This window comes from Plectropomus leopardus, chromosome 16 (genome assembly GCF_026936395.1).
Source record: "Plectropomus leopardus strain MGB_pleo_1.0 chromosome 16, ASM2693639v1, whole genome shotgun sequence".
Taxonomy (NCBI): Eukaryota; Metazoa; Chordata; class Actinopteri; order Perciformes; family Serranidae; genus Plectropomus; species Plectropomus leopardus.
The window spans coordinates 3,567,197-3,586,079 of record NC_142191.1 but is presented as its reverse complement, the minus strand read 5'-3'; the positions used below and the strand labels follow the sequence as shown (position 1 = coordinate 3,586,079).

The 18,883-nt window shown below is 37.8% G+C and overlaps 1 protein-coding gene across 1 annotated transcript; it reads right to left on the bottom strand.

Moving 5' to 3' along the window:
* Positions 1-3,879: 3,879 nt before the first annotated feature.
* trib2 (tribbles pseudokinase 2) lies at positions 3,880-18,846 on the bottom strand. The gene is made up of 3 exons (XM_042503779.2): positions 17,634-18,846; positions 13,719-14,011; positions 3,880-6,815 (listed from the first exon to the last, which is right to left on the bottom strand). The coding sequence occupies exons 1-3, from the start codon at positions 17,901-17,903 to the stop codon at positions 6,341-6,343; spliced, it is 1,038 nt and encodes a 345-aa protein (XP_042359713.1). The 5' UTR covers positions 17,904-18,846; the 3' UTR covers positions 3,880-6,340.
* Between the last annotated feature and the right edge of the window lie 37 nt (positions 18,847-18,883).

The window sequence follows — 18,883 nt, the reverse complement described above, 5'->3', positions numbered from 1 at the left end:
TGATTGAATTCTCACAGTGACAGTTTTAATATGCTACAAACTAGTATAATTCCTGAAATTCAGTCATGGTTTTTTTCTCGTTGGGCTCCATCTGCCCACCACTATGAAAAATTTCTGAGGCGTCGCTGAGATTATCTTAAATTTTTGCCTCCATTTCCATTCATCAGCTTTCAGTGGGCTATATTCGGCCTATCTATCTCCCACAGTAAGGAGATTTATTATTAATATCTCCCATTCATCAGAGAAAATAGCCCATGGTGCTTCCTCCCTAAATCTGTTATCTCATACTCATATTAATCTCCGCAGAGATTGGATTGCAAAAGAAGATTACAGCGGCAGCAGGATTTACTGGGGCAGCGGGTCACTGCATATGTTCTGAAACCAGCATGAATTATTTGGATTTTAAGCAGAGACAAAAAAGATGTTTGTCCCTAAAGTTAAAACTCCATTTAGCGTTAACAGAGACTGTTTGTTGGTTTGTCTTTTCGACACTTTAGACAAACACATTAAAATGCCAAACAGGAAGAATGAGCTCATGAATGGATGTTTTTTCTTCTTTTAACTAAATATCCGCGGCTCGTCCTCCCGGTGCTACAATAAGCTGCAGACACACATCGATTACTTTGCTCAAACACCACCAGAGATGTTTCTTCTCAAAAAAAAAAAGTTTATGAATGTCAACAGCTTTCAGCGTCGGGCCTGACAGACTGTGTAAACATGATGAATCATTGCTGTCAACAGGCGATTCAAGCCGGCTGTGTGTCTGAGATTCTGGTCTTGGCTCAAACCAGCCTTTAAAATCTCCATCTAATGCAACCAGTAATTACTTTTGTATCTAGAATTTTCCAAATTTAAACACCCCGCTCGGTCAAAAATAGATCCGGTTTGCCTCCAGGAGTGTTTGTTTACACTGTGAAGCTGCAAAGCCAAAGATGTGAACTCAGCAGAAGCTCTCTGACGAGTCAAAGAAAGTCCTGATTACACGGTGGAGGGACTGAAGATGCTTTTAACACCCACAAACGTAATTAACCACAAACAAAATACAAATATACAACTGTTTATGTAATAAGCCCACGAATAAATACATTTCCCACAAACGTAATAGCAGTTGGCTGCTATGAAAATTATGAAATTTCCTGCAAATGTCCACAAAAAACATCTATATGACGTCCAGAAAAAAACCTGAAAAAAGATGTCATAAAATTAAAAAAGAAAAGAAAAGAAACAAAACAAATGTAATAATAAAGGTAAAAGAAACAAACAAGAGATGACCCCCCCAAAAAATAAAATGTGCCAACAATTTAAAAAGAAAAAAAAGACTACTTATCTGTGTGACATAATTTCAAATGTATACTAATAATAATCATAAGTATATTTTTCATGATATTTTTTCCTATTTTTTCTTTATATTTATTAATTTATTTGTAATTTTCGTCTTTGCCTTTTCCATCCGTGTTTTCCAAAGAAATCAAACCAGTTTGCGCAGTCATAGTAGCTCGTGAAAGTTGAAGACTATGTTGATGCAGGTCTGAAAGGGTTAATATTGCAGGACTATTCAGTGTGAATATTTCTACTTCACTGAGGTATTTCTGGCACAGATACTCTCTCCGCTCACACCACTAGAGGTCAGGCTAACATTCACCGGCTCAGAGCAGAAGTATTATTTCTGCAGTCTTTATCTGCAGGACAGCTGTGGGTTTCAGGTGCGCTCTGCTTATTTAAAAAGTGTCACAGTGATCCGTCTATTTCACATTTCTAACACAGAAACATGAGACGATTTTGTCTCCAAAGTCTCGTCTTTTTTCAGTGAGAAGAGGAGGCAGTTTTTTTTCCACGTACAGAAACGACGCGTCCTCTAAAGCAAGAAACACACAGGATGTCGACACAGTGAAGCGGCGGGATTGTTGACTTTAAATTGTCATTGTGTGACAAAAGATGCTGGTTTATCCCTACAAATGTGCAAAAGTCCATATGTAAGGGGTATAAATATATTTAACCATTGACTTTTGTTTCTTATGTTGTTCTTTTTGCCTTATTTATCTTGTACACACTTGCTTTGATATCTCTTTGCTGCTGTAATAATACAAATTCCCCCGTTGTGGGACTAATAAAGGATTATTTTATATCTAGTCTTGTCTAGTCTTGTCTTGTCTTGTCTTGTCTTGTCTTAAAACATGGAGATAAAGACAGTTTGGGTTGTTGCAGCAGCTGTCTCATAGATCTAACTTTAATCAGGATTACTCTGCAAAGAAAAATATATTTATCTGGCAGGACTACCGGTCGCCAAAAGCATCCTGTGACTGTGTCACTGGACTAATCTGTTAATGGAAATTCTACACGACTTTTTTTTTTAATTTTTAAAAAATGAACGTGTGATTTATTAGATATTATCAAAAATTTCAATTTTTTTAAAACACTTTTTAAAGTATTTTTCTTATTTTGTTTTTTTGGCTTGGGATTTTTTGTTTATATATTTATTTATTTGCTAAATTTTAGGTATTTTTGTACACACCAAAAAAAAAGAGCCACTTGCCAAGAAATTTTCTGCAAATTGCAGGAAAAAAAGTAAAACATAACCAAAAAAAGAAAAGAAAAGAAGACCTGAAAATAAACTTTTAAATAATTAAATTATATTTTATCAAAAACTAGGAGAAAATGCCAAGAAAACCACATGTATAATTTTTATATTTATGCATTTGAAATTATTTTACAGAATTAACTACAGAAATACACCTTTTAAGGTAATTTTCTTGTTTTTGTTTTTACTATTTTATTTATTTATTTTTGCTTATTTTTAGGCAATTTTTGTCTGACAGATCTAACTTCTATCAGGATTACAGTTTTCATTGTTGCAGCAGCGCGTCGTGCGTGTAATCGCTGAGATGAAGCGGGGCTGACGGGGCGGCTCAGTCGGAGCCTTTTTCTTTTCGCTCATTTGGAGTCCATTCAGGTTCTGTCGGTGACTGCAGTCTCATGATGAACTGGAGAGTGCTTTTTGGAAGGGCCGGCTGCTGGGAGTGTACTGGAAGTGAAAAATAATCATTTTTTAATATACGGATGTTTGAAATGGAGAGAGAAATCTCCACATCCCGGAGCTGGAGTCACTTAGATGTGTCTCAGGGATGAAAAAAGTGTCTTCTAGTCAAGAATCAAAGAAAGGGAGTCCTTTGATAAGAGATCAGACGGTGAGATTCAGATTTTCCCTCTGAGACGTCTGCAGCCATGTCTGACTTCACATTTGCATTTCATAAATCAATAAATATTTGGAACATACGAGGAATGTCACACAAAGCATTTTTAATTTGTTTTTTTTATACCATAAAAATTGCTTTTTGAGATATTTGGGGTCGCTGAGAACAGACGCACTGAAGGCCGAACCGCCTCTCCGACATAAAGCAGGACAGACTGTAGCTGTTACGCCTCTTTGTGTCGTTGTTTTGTGTCTCTTTGGAGTCATTTTTGAGTCTCTGTAGTCATTTTGCATCTTGTTTAGTCTTTTTAGTTATGAAACAGTAGTTTTTTGGTGTCTCTTTGTAGTAATTTTTATCTCTGTAATCATTTTGAGTTTCTGCCGTTTCGTGTCTCTCATTTTGCATCTTGCTGTCGTTTTGTGTCTCTTTGCAGTCATTTTGAGTCCCTCTGTACGCATTTTGAGTCTCTGTTTTCATTTTGAGTTTGTTGTTTTGTGCCTTTTGTAGTAATTTTGAGTATTTGTAGTTGTTTTGAAACTGTCAATGTGACGGATCTATGTTTGGTCCAGGTGTTAGAGGATCTATCTGTAGACGGTATATATCTATGTTTATAAATATATATATATATATATATAAAGAGAGAGTTCAACAAACATCGTATAGTAGGAAAAACAACAACAAAGTCAAATAGCAGTTCACAATTTATTTACTGGATAAATTTGGACAAAACACCAGAATCTGTTACGATACAATCAGAACATCTGAGGCAGATATCCCACCATGCACCACCCCCCTCCATGAAACGAAAAGGACTAAACATTAGCACCAAATCAGCACCAACTTAAATAAAACGTAGCTCAGTCTACAAAATAACAATAAAAGCAAAAGGTTTTTTATTTATTGAAAAGCAACTCAGAAAAGTAGCAAATTGAGAATTTTCATTGTTTTTTAACTTTTCTTAAAAAACAAGCACCCTCCTCCCCCTCCCTCCCTCCCTCTCTCCCCCCACCCTGCTAGGCAGGCTATAGCATTCATGGGGCACATGCCAATGACTAAGATAAAAACACAAATTCAAGTAACATTGAGATACGACAAAACATGTCCACTGGTACCCATCCCGAGCATGACCGTTTCACAGAACCTACGCAGGCAGTAGAAAACTAACACGGGGTCCTGGAGTGAACACGTCGTAGCAATACTACCACTGAATATCTCGTATCAAGTTTTTTTTTGAAAAAGAAACGAGGGAAACCGGGTGGCGTGGGCCGTCGGGGGGGAATACTGGCACAGAAGATATTGTGTATTCCAAAAAACTTCGGACAGGCGTTTCCTCTCTGCGCCCGTCCTGTGTCAAGATATTGCCTACATCATACATGAAAAAGGAATCTCCGAATAAAGAAAAACCCTGCAATGTAGTTTTAAATATATATATTTATATTCATTTATATATATAATATATATATATATATATAGCTGTTACAATTTAAATAAATGTTCTCGTTCCTACAACTGAAGAATGAATTTAAATAAGAGGAAGCTAATTTTTTTTAAGAGGTGGAATCGTCCATTCACTCACATCAAGTGCCATGTTTGGAGGCGTACAGAGACGAAAAGATTGAGGTTTAGGGAGTGATTTTAAAGCAGCAGTAACAACAGAGTGGAATAGCTTAGAAACAAACGACTCAAAGTGATGAAAAATAAAAAAGTGTGGCGCTGAACGAAGAGGACAGAGAGGTACGAATGGGTGAAATGTCAGAATTATCAATGATGGAGACAAATGAGAAACGAAACGAAACCTAAACCGTGACACAAAAACGACGTCAAACATGTGGATGGTGAAAAAAAAGCCTAAGCTGCTCCATTTTTTAACCCTTTGAAACACAAGGAAATTGGCATGATTTTCTTTCAAAGACATGGAAATAAGGCAGTGAGCAATGAAAGAAATTACCTGAAAATTAGCAAGAAATTAGTAAAAAGTAAAAGAAAATTACCTGAAAAATGGTAAAATAATAAAAGATAAAAAAGTCTTTTAAAAAAAAGGGTGAGGAAAGTGCTTAAAAATCTAATAAAACAGCTTTAAATACTGTAACCTAATTTTAAATATGTAACTGTGATACTTACAGTTTACTAGCTTTTTTTTTATTTTTTCACTAGAAATTTTATCCCTAGCTTTTCAAAAATATTTTCTAAATCTAATACCTTGAAATTTGTGGAACATTTTTTACCAAGTAGCAGAAACATTACCTGAAAATTATTTTTAAAAAAATAAAAAATAAAACAAGGCAAACAAGACTTGGGAAAGTGCGTAAAAATATAATAAATCTGTAACATAATTTTAAATATGTAATTATGATAATCATAAAAAGTTTTTATTTTTTACTTTCTTTTTTCCTAGACATTTTTCTCCCTAGTTTCTTTTAAAAATAATTCTCTCTACTAATTTGTTGGAACATTTCTTACCAAATTGCTCACTGCCCTTTTTTTTTTTTTTACATATTGCAAAAAAAAAAACAGGAAAAGAAAAAAAAGCACCAATTTGCTCAGATTCAAAGGTTTAAATACTTGTGAAAAGCGTCAGAAAGCAGCACTAGAAAAGTGAAAGTCGCTCCAGGTTTGAAAGGGTTAACCAGTGGTGCCAGGTCAGGGATAATCACCTGGTTTTTGTTGTGAATTCTGACTCTGGGTCTGCGGTTTAAACTGGTACCACCTAAAGCTACGACAAAAAAAAAAATGTGAGAAAAGCGGTGACGTCAGTTCATTTCGACTTGTTCTCCTTGGTCTCTGATGTCCCTTCATGCTTTCCATAGTGTCAAAAAAAGGTGAATGTGTCTACTTTTATGAGCACCACATTAACCCAAACCGATCCAAAAAAGAACAATTTGCTACATTGTTTGCGACTTGCATGTCTGGCGGCGGCGGCGTCCCGGGACGCGCCTCGCCAGGTGACGTTATAGATGCCATTTGTCATGCCAGGCTCAAGGTTTTCCATGAAATGGTGGAAAAGGAAACAGGATGGAAACACCTTTATTATGAGTGACAAATGTTCACCTATTAATCTCTAATCTACTGTTTTTGGCTCTGCTGTGAGCGTGGCGAGCCGAACCGTGGCGTCCGTTTGTGCTTGGTGATTTTTTTATTTATTTTTTTGCTCAGCTGAAGAACTGCTCCAGCTCCTCTTCCATGTTCACCTCAGGCACCATCTGCTCCTGCTCCCTCTCGCCTCTGCCGTGCGCCGCCGCGCCCCCGAGCGCTCCGGAGGAGGCGAACCAGGGGTGCTCCAGGATCTCCCGAGAGGTGAGGCGCTCGGCGGGTTCCCGGCGGAGGATGGAGCGGATCAGGCACTTGGCCTTGGGCGTGAGCGTCTCGGGGATGTTGAAGTGGCCGCGGCGGATTTTGCTGAACAGAGAGCCGGGCTCGACGTCGTGGAAGGGGTAGCGCCCCACGAGGATGGTGTAAAGCATGACGCCCAGACTCCAGACGTCGGCCGCCTTCCCCGAATAGCTGCCGTTGGCGTTGAGGATCTCGGGGCTGACGTACGCCGGGCAGCCGTGTTTGTCTGACAGCGAGTCGTCGTGACCGTCCAGGATGTACGTGTCCTCGAGGCTCTCCAGCTTCACGAGGCTTCTGCAGAGGGACAACAGAAACACACGAGACCGCGTTACCGAAAAAACAGACGCAGAATCATCTGTTAATGTCATTAAGAGAGAAATATTTTTTACACTATTTTTATTTAGTCTTTTTTTCCAGTTTCAGTCAAAATGTATGGCATCTATCTATCTATATCTATATCTATATCTATATCTATATATATATACACATATATAATGTCATCTAGGGATGTCAACATCTACACATGTAAACGGGTACACGGATAACAAATCATAACCGTTTAGAAAAATCAATAACCGTTTACACGTCATTTTTTCCTCTCCTCCTCCTCGTTCATTTCTCACCAATAGTATTTTTAGGGGTGATAATGTTGCCTGAAAGCTTAAGATAATAACATTAACTAACAATACACTTATGCAGTTATCCGCATACATAATAGATGCACAGGTGGCAATGTTAGGTTGATATTAAAAAAAAAACGCAGCCACAGCCAGTGTCGCGTCACTTCAAGTTGACTCGGGGCCGCACGGACAACAAGCAACAAGCGATGAACAAGCGGAGCTTAAAAAAATAAATTGTACAAAAGTGAGCAATAGTTAAAACAATGATTGAAAAAGAAGGTTAAACCTTTTCCAGCTTTCACTTGTACGTTTTCTTGTCTGTCAAAATTGATGATTTTATTTTCAACTCATTTTACTTTCTGTCATAAGTAGGTCTAAGCCTTAAATGGTGAGATGGATTGCCTACTTTTTAAGTTCTGTTCGCTGAATAAACGTTTTTGTGTGATAACTAACTACTGGAATGGCTTTGATTTAATGAGATTAGGAGGTATTTGAATGCAGACAGAACCATCTAGTGGTTATATAGCGCAACTGCGATAGAAAAAGATCATAAATCGTGTAACCGGGTACACGTCGGTTAGAAGCCCCGTTTACACGTGTAGAAAAAATTGTAAACGTTGACACCCCTAATGTCATCCATTTAATCCTGTTTAAAAGACGAAATAAAAGGAAACAAAAGGAAAGAAAAGGACAGAAATATGCACATTTATACAGATAAGTTTCCATAACTTTGAAGCAAACTTTAAAGACGTTCGCTACTTCTTATTGGTTTGTTTTGATTTCTATATATTATGTTTTAAAATATATATATATTGTTTTAAAAATGAGTTCAGAACAGGTTAAAACTGAATACTTAAATTTGGGCCATTTGTTTTCTTTAAATTTTTTTTTATGATTTTTAAAGTTAACATTTTTTCTGCATTTTTTTGTGTGCAATTTTTTTGACAAAAAAGGGTGTTTTCTCCCTTTTAAAAAAGTTGGGTTTTTTTTTTTTAAAAAAATGTTATTTTTAAAGAAAACCTTTGGGGCATTTCTTTTCTTTATTTTTTGTTATTTTGAAAGACAAAAAGACAAATTTTCAGCATTTCTTTTTCTTTTTTTGAGATTTTTTTTATACGGAAGTCCTATTTTTTTCTTTTAACAAAAACAAGGAGCTCAGGATGTAAAAGTTACCAATCAAAAGAAAATCACCCAAAATTTCACCACATATCAGAGCGGGAAACTGTATACACAGAAACTATCGTTGGGTTTTTACATTTCTGACCGTCCTTGAACACATCATGTGCTATTATACAAGTTTGAGAAACAAAATTCCATGCCTTTTCCAAATTTTTCAAGGTATATTTAGTTTTACAAAACTTTTCCAGGGCATGGGAATTGCCCTTTGCGATTTCCATGACTTTTCCAGGTTTTTCAAGACTGTTCAAACCCTGGAGATGCTTCCAAACTTTGAATGCAATCTAACACAAACAAAAAAAAAAGGACAAAAGAAACTCAAGTGGGGTAATTTGCTCTGATGGGCATCTTAAGTGTTTTAGATCCATCGCTTTTGGATATCAGAGGAAGTAGAGCACATAATGCTCAAGGCTTAAGTTTGACATTTCCTTTCACTCAGATAAAAGCCCGGCCAAAAAGCTCCGACGTACAAATAGGCTCTCTGAAAGACCTCCAAGACTCAAAAGAAACACAATTACGGGTGACTGATCGTCTTACGTTGCACGCATTGAACAGTTTGGCTCCGAGAAACCGACAATGTGGACTTTTTTTCCTCTCCTCCTCAAAATAGCATCTATTGGGCTCTTCTCTAAAGCCGACAGTAGCAGCTATGATAACCTTGAGTGCTGATAATGATGTCGGCTTGTTCACGGAGCGTTGTCGCTAAAAGGTTCTTGAGAGGCTCGGGCAGAGAAAATTTTCCACGTGCATGAGAAGAGACACTTGTGGTGACGTGCAAACGCTGCCATCTGTGTGTGAGGTCCGTGAGACAAAGAGCCGCGATGTGTGTGTGTGTGTGTGTGTCTGATACTTTTTTATGCACTTCCTCACCTTATACATACTAAAACACAAAACTAATTATGAATCAATTCTTTTTTACTGTGAATCAGAAAATGGTTTGGGGGCCACCCAGCACCCTGTCAGGGGCCAGATTTGTCCCGCGGGCCGTAAATTGAGCATCATTGCTGTACATTGTATTTATCTGTGCAGGTAAAGTAATCTGGGGGCGGGATCATAGGGAAATAGTCATAATAAATATATTTTTATATTTATTAAGTTAATTTAATTTTTACCTCTTGTTTATGAATATTTGTTGTTTAAAACATGTTTACTATCCTGTCATCTGTTATCATATGTTCATGTAACTGTTTTTCATAGTTTAAGTTGTTGTAATATTTTTTTTTCTCAAGTAAACAATACAAAGCATGATAAAAAAAGAAAGTATTTTCTGCCATCTGTTAACCATGCACACTTCCACAGCCTACTCACTGCTTCACAGTCAGTAATTGTAACGTGCCTTCATTAATGTGCCGTTTTCACATTTCCAAATCGGGAAAATTCTTTTGTTTCCTTGAACCAAACGCCCATTGTTCCTCAGAGCCATGTGCTTTTTTTATTTTTATTTTTTCACGCACAGCAGTGTAGCGCCTGGATAACAGCTCGTTTGGAGGACGTGTGCAAACCAGTAATTACAGTTAAGAGGGCTTAGAAATACAAAAAAGGCTATTTTTAACAGCAGCTCATTTTCCTTTTTTAAACCGTTGATTTCTTTCAAAAACATGGAAAGAAGGCAAAGAGCAACAAAAGAAATGACCCACAAATTAGCAATAAATTAGTAAAATGGGGAAGAAAAATATATATTTTTCTAACAAAAAGGAAATGACCCAGAAAAGGTGCTTTAAAAACTGTATTTCTGTGACAGAATTTTAAATATTTTACTATTATTAGATATAAATATATTTATCCTTAACTTTTTTCTTTAGACATTTTAAAAATACTTCTCTAAAACTACTAATTTTTTGAAATTTGTGTAACATTTCTTTCCAAGTTGCTCGTTGCCTTTTTCCCACATGCTTAAAGGTTTAACCCCTTAAAACCTGCAGCGACATCACTTTTCTTGTGCTGACTTCAGATGCCTTTTGCAAGAATCTAAAGCTGTGAGCAAATTGGTTTGATTTCTTTCCAAAAAAAATGAAAAGAGGCAGCGAGAAATGCTGCATAAAATTCAGGAAATAAGTGAATTTAGAATGTTTTTTTTTTTAAAAAAAAAAGGCTTGTGAAAATTTCTAGGAAAAAAAAGAAATAAGCTAGGAAAAAATATTTATAATTATCATAATTTCAATTTTTCTATTTTTTCCTTTCTAATTCTCAGCTTATTTTCTTGTACTTCTTATTTTTTATGTTTTTGAAAATGCCTTTGGAAAAAAGAAAAAAGCTTTAAAAAACTATATTTATCATACTTGCAAATTTAAAATTATGTTACAGAGTTATTGTCATTTTTTTTTTGAGTCTTTTGGGCTTGTTTGGGTTTTTTTTTTTTTGCATTTTTTCCCCTTTTTTCCGAATTATTTTCAGGTTATTTTGTTTTTTACTAATCTCTGGCCATTTTTTGGGGTAATTTCTTCTTTCACTGCTCTTTCTCTTCTTTCCATGTTTTCAAAGCATAAGAAAAGTGTTGTGGCTCCAGTTTTCAAAGCGTTATCTGTCCTAAAATGTCTCACACGCTCAAAGACCAACAGTCGTGCGACAAAAGCGGGTCGGCGCAGCGAGCTGAGGAAGCTCGGGTGTCGCCGTGAGTCTGCTCTTGTTCTTTTCGTTCTCCGTACGTTCACACACTTGAATTCAAGCCAGAGTCAGCGTCTCTAAAACGGCCGCCGAGCCGCGAGGACTGAAAAGCTGTAAGAGGATTCTTGACAGGCTATACAGTAAATGTGACCCAATACCGGCCCTGCGCTATCACTCTTAAAATTCAACATCAATCATTTAACGGCTGGAGGGGGGCGTTTGGCGTCCCGGCTCAGGAGCAGTCTGGTGTGACGTTCAAGGTCGCTGGACTGCAATACGTGAGGCGGCTCAGCTTCCCTTTTCCACAGTCAGTGCCAAAGTATGACGTCACAGTTTTGGACAGAGGGCACCGAGGTGCAGACTCTCAACTAACTGCACAGCAGCGTACACAGGGCTCTGACAGCTTAATGCACGCAGGATTTAAGACTTTAAAGACTTTTAAAACTTGGATAAAACTTATTTTACAGAAGCAAATACTAAAATAAAAAATATGTACTGTCATTAATTAGTTAGAAATATTTAAGATTTTTTTTTTTTAGATTAATTTTATTCTATTTTTTGAATATTTATTGTAACATATACCATGATTCCCTGTAGATTGTCATGTAAGAGGCTTTTTAAAAAAAAATATTTATTTTTTATTTTTTTTAGGTTACCTATCATTTTGAGCCTTTTCAAAACAATGTCAGAAACAAGAAGATTCATAAAAATCCCATCTCCACTGTCTAAACATTTAAAAGACTTTTTAAAAATGCCACTTGTAATTAAATTTAAGATCAACTTTATAAATGCAAATATTTAAGGAAAAAAACATGTACTGACAATAATTTGTTAGGATTATTTAAAATGATTATTGCTTTTAATTTTTAGATTTATTTTAGATTTTATTTTTTTAAGATTTTAAGTTACCTATTATTTTGAGATTTATTTATATGTCAGGAAAAAAAGATTTTAAAAAATCCCATCTCCAATATCTAGGCATTTTTAAGACTTATGAAAAATTAAAGATATTTTTAATGCCATTTGGAATAACATTTAAGACCAATTCTACAGAAGCACATATTGAAGGAAAACAATGTGCAGTGACATGAATTAGTTTTGGTTAGGGGGGATTTATTCTATTTTTCAAATATGTATTCTAACGTAAAACATGACTCCTCAGTTATGTAAACACGAGGCATTTGCTAAAAAATTATCTTTATGTTACCGATCATTTCGAGCTTTATCAATGCGATTCCAGAAGCATTTTAAGACTTTTAAAAGATTGTTTTAAGACATTTTATGTCAATTAAGGCCTTATTTTTACATTGATGGATTCAATGCCTTTCCAGACTTTTCAAGGATCCGTGGGAACCCTAATATATATCAGAGACCTTACGTGTAATAAAACATTAAAGTTTGTATCAAAATCTACAAAAAATTCAGTAAAATATCTTCACTGACCTTTAGAAACCTCTGTGTTGTTGTTTTTTTAAACAAATTTCAAATTTCAAATCACCACCAGGAAGAGCATTTATTGGTCCAGTGTGGCGCAGTGCATTCTGGTAGTTGTAGGTTTTCTACCTCTTAGCAAAAGCGTTGTTTTTTTGTTTCCTCTGTAGCACCAATTTCAAAAGTATCTTTTTCTACAGCACAGAAAGCCTAGTTTTACTAAAACTAATGTGAAATACTTCTTTACACTTTAAAAACATGGAGCACTTTTCTTTTGCTGATTTCATACATAGGAAATATAAGAAAAAAAGGCAAGGTTTGGATTTTTTTTAAGCTAGGGGAAAACGTCTCGGGAAAACATTAAAAAAAACTAGGAAAAACAATTTAATAATTAAATAATAGAATTTTTAAAGTTATGTTACAGAATTATCATAATTTTGAAGCACTTTTGCTGACTCACTTCCTTATTGATGTTTAATCATTTATTATTTATTTTTCTTTTCATAGAAACTAATTGTCAGGTTATTTTCTTGCAGATTTAGAATTAAAATATAAATATATATATGGGAGAATGTCTAGGAGGTAAAAAAGAAAAAAGTTAGGGAAAACTTTTTTCTATAATAACCATAATTACATATTTTAAATTATGTTAAGGAATTATTTCAATTTTATTTTTAAGCACTTTTTCCAGGTCATTTCCTCTTTAATTTATTTAACTTTTTTTTTCTAATTTTCAGGAAATTTTTAGATCATTTCTTCCTTGTTGTTCATTGCACTCTTTCCACGTTTTTGAATGAAATCAAGCCAATTTGCTCAGGTTTCAAAGGGTTAATTTTTTTTTTTTAAAAGGCTGCTTTGTGGTTGTTGTGGCAACAGATGCCTGAATTATAAGCATGTACTTCTCAAAAGTTGCCACCAGGGGTCAGCAGACTTGTGTTGATAAGGTCTAAATTTTATAGATTTCTCCTGCTGATCACTACAGAAGTGCAGCAGTGACAAAAACATGCTTCAATGCATCATCTGTCATGCAAAAAAAGCTCGTCCTGGTAACTTTTACAGGAACTGCACTGCAACGATCCTCCAAAAGTGTGACTCTGTGCACCATGCATACTGTAAACATGAGTCATATCCACTACTAAACCCACAAAAATAGCTCGGAGCGACACAAAGGGCTTATGTTTCCTGTACGCTGCATAACATCTGGGAGAGGCATGCCAGTCTCGTATCGTCTCAGTTTACACGATCCTCTGTGTAAGCTGAGAGCAGATAATACTGACACGGTCGCACTTACATCACAAACAACAGATGAAACACAGGAAGAAAAAAAGCAACAGCGACAGTCGACTACAGTTTCTGCAGAACTCACCTGTCCTCGTTCTTGAAGACAAACTTCCTCAGTTTGAGGTCCCGCAGGACCAGTCCGTTGTCGTGGCAATGTGCCACAGCCGAGGCTATCTGATAGAAGAGTCTGGCTGCCTCGTCCTCCCGCAACTTCTTGCAGGTGCGGACGAAAGAGTGCATGTCGCCATAGCTCCTCTCGAAGAACACGTAGGCTCGGGTCTCCCCGAGCAAGATCTCCAGGATTTGGTTAATGTGCTGGTGCTGGCCCAGGGCGAAGTAGGCCGCCAGTGACTCCTGGTATCGGCCAATGTCAAAAACCTGCAATCGTGAGACGGGAAAATATATTTACATTTACAGTCTAGATTTTGGCAAAGTAGATTTTTTTTAACTCACGGTATGAGTGCTTTTTAGATGTTTGTGTTTGAGTCACTTTGGAGACAAACAATAAAATCCAACAGACAGAGCTTCAAACTCTCCTTTAAAGGAATATAACGCCAATTTTAAGCAGTTTCGTATAAAAACAAATTGAATAGCAGCACGTGTAGATCAACTGGCGTAAACTTCCCTACACCTAACGAGTGCCTAGATATCCCTCCTCCCCCCACGGTGAAACTCTGCCAGATGACATATTTAACATCAGCAGGCAGAGTTTCACTGCCTCTCCTGAGCTGCTGCTTCAACTACTGACTGTACTTCCGTATTTTCGTATCGCCCGCCACCGTGGACACAAGCCGTATAGAAGCGTAACACGACAGACCCGCCCCTCTCTCTCTCTTAAACTTAGACTGAAATCCAATTAAACAATAAAACTAGGCCGTCCTGATCAAATATGGATCTAAATGATGTTACTGCACTGCCTGTTTCTCACCAGAGTCATTTTCAGAGACATATTTTAACGCTCTGTTTATCTGTAATAGCGAGAGTTTGTCAACAGGAAGTGGGCTCCACGCTGCCTCCTACACAGAGTCAACAGAGGCTGAAAAACAGACATCAAACTAAGCAGCGCTGATCAAATTTACACCAAGATTCTGTAACCGAGTGACCTATTTCCACCTCAAATGCCTCCAGAAACACGATTCAACGGGAGCGAAATCCAGACCCTCGAAACGTTTGACAAAAAGGTGAAAAATGAGGAGAAATTACATTAAAAAGCCTTTATTATTGCGGCTAAATCTGCACATATATGGCCTACATTTAAAGTCTACAGAGCAACATGTTTTAGCTTTCCGTTCAAAAACTGCTATTGTTTCAAACGTACGAGTTTGCATTACGTCACCCAGCAGCGGGACTGTTTATTGGTCTAATGCGGCACAGTGCATTCTGGTAGTTGTAGATTTTCTACCTTTTAAGCAGGAGAGTCCTTTTTCTTGTTTTCTCTGGTCATGCAGCACCAATTTCAAAAGTATTTTTGTCTTTCAAGAGCATCACTTTTCTTGTGCTTTCAGAGGCCTTTCATAAGTATCAAAACGACTGAACGCCGAACAATTGGGTGTGATTTCTTCCAAAAACACGGGGAAAAAAGGCAGAGCATCTTGCTAAGAAATGTTACAATGTTTAAGCGAAAATGTCTAGGAAGAAAAGGAAAAAAAATATTAGAATTATCTTCGTTAAATATCTAAAATTAGGTTACAGAATTTTAAGCCATTTTAATAGAATTTTAAGCATTTTCCCCACCTCTTTATTTTTTATGTCTTTTGTTATTAATATAAGTTTTAAATGATTTTTAAGCACTTTTTCCATGTCATGTAGTTTTTATTTTTATTTATTTTACTTTATTCTTCGCTAATTTCCAGATAATTTCTTGCTACATTTTTGGCAATTTCATTTTTTATTGTTCATTGCCTCCAGAAATCAAGCCAATTTGCTCAAGTTTCAAAGGGTTAATTAAGCGAAATGTGCGCAATTTCCCACATTCCTGTGCCACCAAACCTGTGTTTACTTTTTTGGCAGAGTGGTGAGAGCATCGTGTTAGTGAATGGGTTTGTGCTGCAGCCATGGGGGTTGCGGTGTCTCTTTTGTTTCCATAGTAACCCCCCATTGACTTTCAGCACAACCAGTTCAGGTGAGAGTGCTCATCTGCTCGCGGTCAATACAAAAATACACCCCACAGTTCTCCAGATCTTAACTCGCGACCGAGGCGGCTTCCAGCTTGGAAGGGGAATGATCAATGGCGGACGTGGGGGGATTGATTGGTGCTGTATTGAAAGCGGCACAAAGCAGATGAGGGTCAAAAGGCAGTTTGCTCACAGCGCTGTGCCAAAGGCCATTAATTTGTTATTGCCATGATGACGAAACATTATCTGGAGTCAAAAGGTTCGGGTTATTGGATATGTCACGCCTTATGAGTCCAACGGTGCATGTAACTATCGTCTCAATTCATCAAGCCACTTAAGCCTGCTTAAGCTGGAGTGGACCTCAGGGACAACCCCACTGCCCTTATAATCAGTCATGGACCGAAGTCAATATGGACTATAAATGTGGTGAGGACGAGTTCAACCTCAAAGACAGGGACACTCAACTTGTGCTGCACTTTTGCAAAATGACAAAAGGCCATTGGCCAGTCGCTGCAGCCCCATACGTGTTTCCAGGATTTTTGCATATTTCCAGGATTATTGGACATTTGTAGGGTTTTAAGACATTTCTAGGCTTTTGGGACATTTGTCAGATTTTAGGATGGTTCTAGGATTTTAACATATTTCTAGGATTATCAATTATTTGTAGGATTTTAGGACGTTTCTAGAATTCAGGACATTTCTTGCATTTTAGCACATTTGTAGGATTTGAAGGACATTTCTCAGATTATTGAACATTTGGTCAGATTTAAGAACATTTCTAGGACTTAAGAGGATCTTTAAGAACTTAAACACATTTGTAGGATTTTAAGACATTTCTTGGATTTTAGGGCATGTCTACGATGTATGACATTTGCAGGATTTTTGGGCATTTCTCAGATTTCAGGATGTATGTAGGATTTTAGGACATTTCTCAGACTTTAAGACATTTGTAGGATTTTAGGATGTTATAACATTTTTTTATAATTTTATGATGTTTCTTGGATTTTAAGACATTTCTCAGATTTTAGGACATTAGTTGCTTTGCAAAGGCCTCTGTTGGGGGTGCAGGGGATCCTCCACTGGCACTTTTTCAATAAATAAGCTCGATTTCGATGGTGTTTTATTCACTCTGACACCTTATGTATACTAAAAGCATAAAAACAATCCCCAGTGTTAATCAATTTATTTATTTTTTACTGTGAATTAGAAAATGTTTGGAGTGGCCGCCCAGCACCCTTATCAGGGACCAGATGTGGCCCGCGGACCTTAAGTTGAGTATCACTGCCTTAAGGGAAAATTTTCTTCTGGTTAGAGAGGTCAAAGCCGGAGCCAATGTCACAGCAGCTGGCTGAACCTGCAGAGTCCCCTCGCTCCCACCATCCCCAAAAGAAATATTTGTGCAATAACTCCACGCTCATACACCGAATATAAAACCATGGATGAAATAATACGATTACAGCACTGCACTATGAAAGAGAGGAGCCACGGGTATCGAGAATAGCACGGAGAGAGAGAGAGGAGTGTGTGCGTGGTTACTCACTCCTTTGTCAACGTTACATCATGCAATCCAAACCACGCAGCTCGCCCCATTCACTTTTTCCATTAGGCTGCTGTGCCAGCTCTCTATTTACGATTCAAGCCATTATCGAAAGATTCAGAGGTGCGGACTTAAACTATAGACACCAACTATATCTTTATGCCTTTTCCATTACATTTGGAGCCTTATGCATTGAAATAAACCGGATTTCTTCATGCGATAGTGGTTGCAACCTGCAAAAACACCTGAAAATGCTATTTTCACACTGCAAACCCCTGTTTTAAGTAAATCTAAAAAACTATTCGAGGTGCATTAAAGGCATGATATGCGTAAAATAGTGTCCACTGACCTTACATACGAGCTCTTCCCCGCTGTGCAGGTGGGCGGCTCTGAAAACGTGGTCTCCCTCCAGCGGCTCCAACAAAAGGTAGTCCCCGATGCGGGAGATACAGTGCGAGGAGTCCGGGGTCTCCGGCGGACTGGGGGACCCGAGGTTGGGACTGAAACTCTGATGCGACTCTGTAGTCCTCAAGCAAGACAATTCTTCGAAGTCGTGCGATTTGTGCCGCGATCTCCCATAACGTGAAATGTTAATTGGATTTGACCTCTGTATGTTCATGAGGAATAAGTGCGATAACTCCACAAAATCGTGGTGGGTGGAAGGGGGGACCTTCCTCCTCGACTTTTCTATACCACCAAAGCTTTAAAGTGCAAAAAACGGATGCTTCAACTGCAGATTGAATTTTGCAAAAAAAAAAATCAACAGGCAAAGCTTTTCATGCAACAAAAATTGAATCTAATTTTTCTTTTTTTTTGCAGAGTTCAACTGTTCATTTGCACTCCTTTGTTTGCCATTCAGGAGGCTAAAATGACAGAAAAACTCCAATAAGTCGAGTCAAAACCTTTTCTACAGCCCTGCTGCAATTGCATTAGCAGATAACAAAGGCTACCAAAAAAGTCAAGCTTTTACAATGAATGAAACTTAACCTGTTTGCTTTAGCTTATCTCGCCGGTTCAAATGTATGGCACGTTTCGTTAAAACTACAGATTGCAGGCACAAGGAGAAAATGCACAATATAGATATATATAAAGTTTGCAAGCTGAAATTTGATGCTGGCTAGCAGGTGCAGAGCTAACTAGTTAGCTTCCTTGGCTAACTAGTACCAGGTCAGTGCACGGCCTTGTTCCCAGGGATCATATCCACGCACGGTGATTGTCACACAAGGAGAAAACCCCATCCGGAGAAAAAAAGCTGCAGCTCTTTGTGTGCACGAGTCGACGTCCTCTCTTGGTCTCAAATGGAAGAAAAAGTGTCGTGTGTGATGTGTGTCTGCTCCTGTACAAAAAAAAAGCTGCTGGAAGGAAGGAAGGGACGGCCGGCCGACTTTCCCAGGCCTATCCCTTGATTCAGCAGGACATCCTCTCTCCCGTGGTGCCGCTGAGCTTCTTACGTGGCCGGGAATCTAGTCCATTCAGTGCGGAGGGAGCCAGCCAGCCGAGCTGCACACACTTCACACACTGCGCCTGCACAGAGACGCACAGCCTGACGGAGGGGGCTCCTGCACACGCACGAGCACGCACACACACACATGCACACAC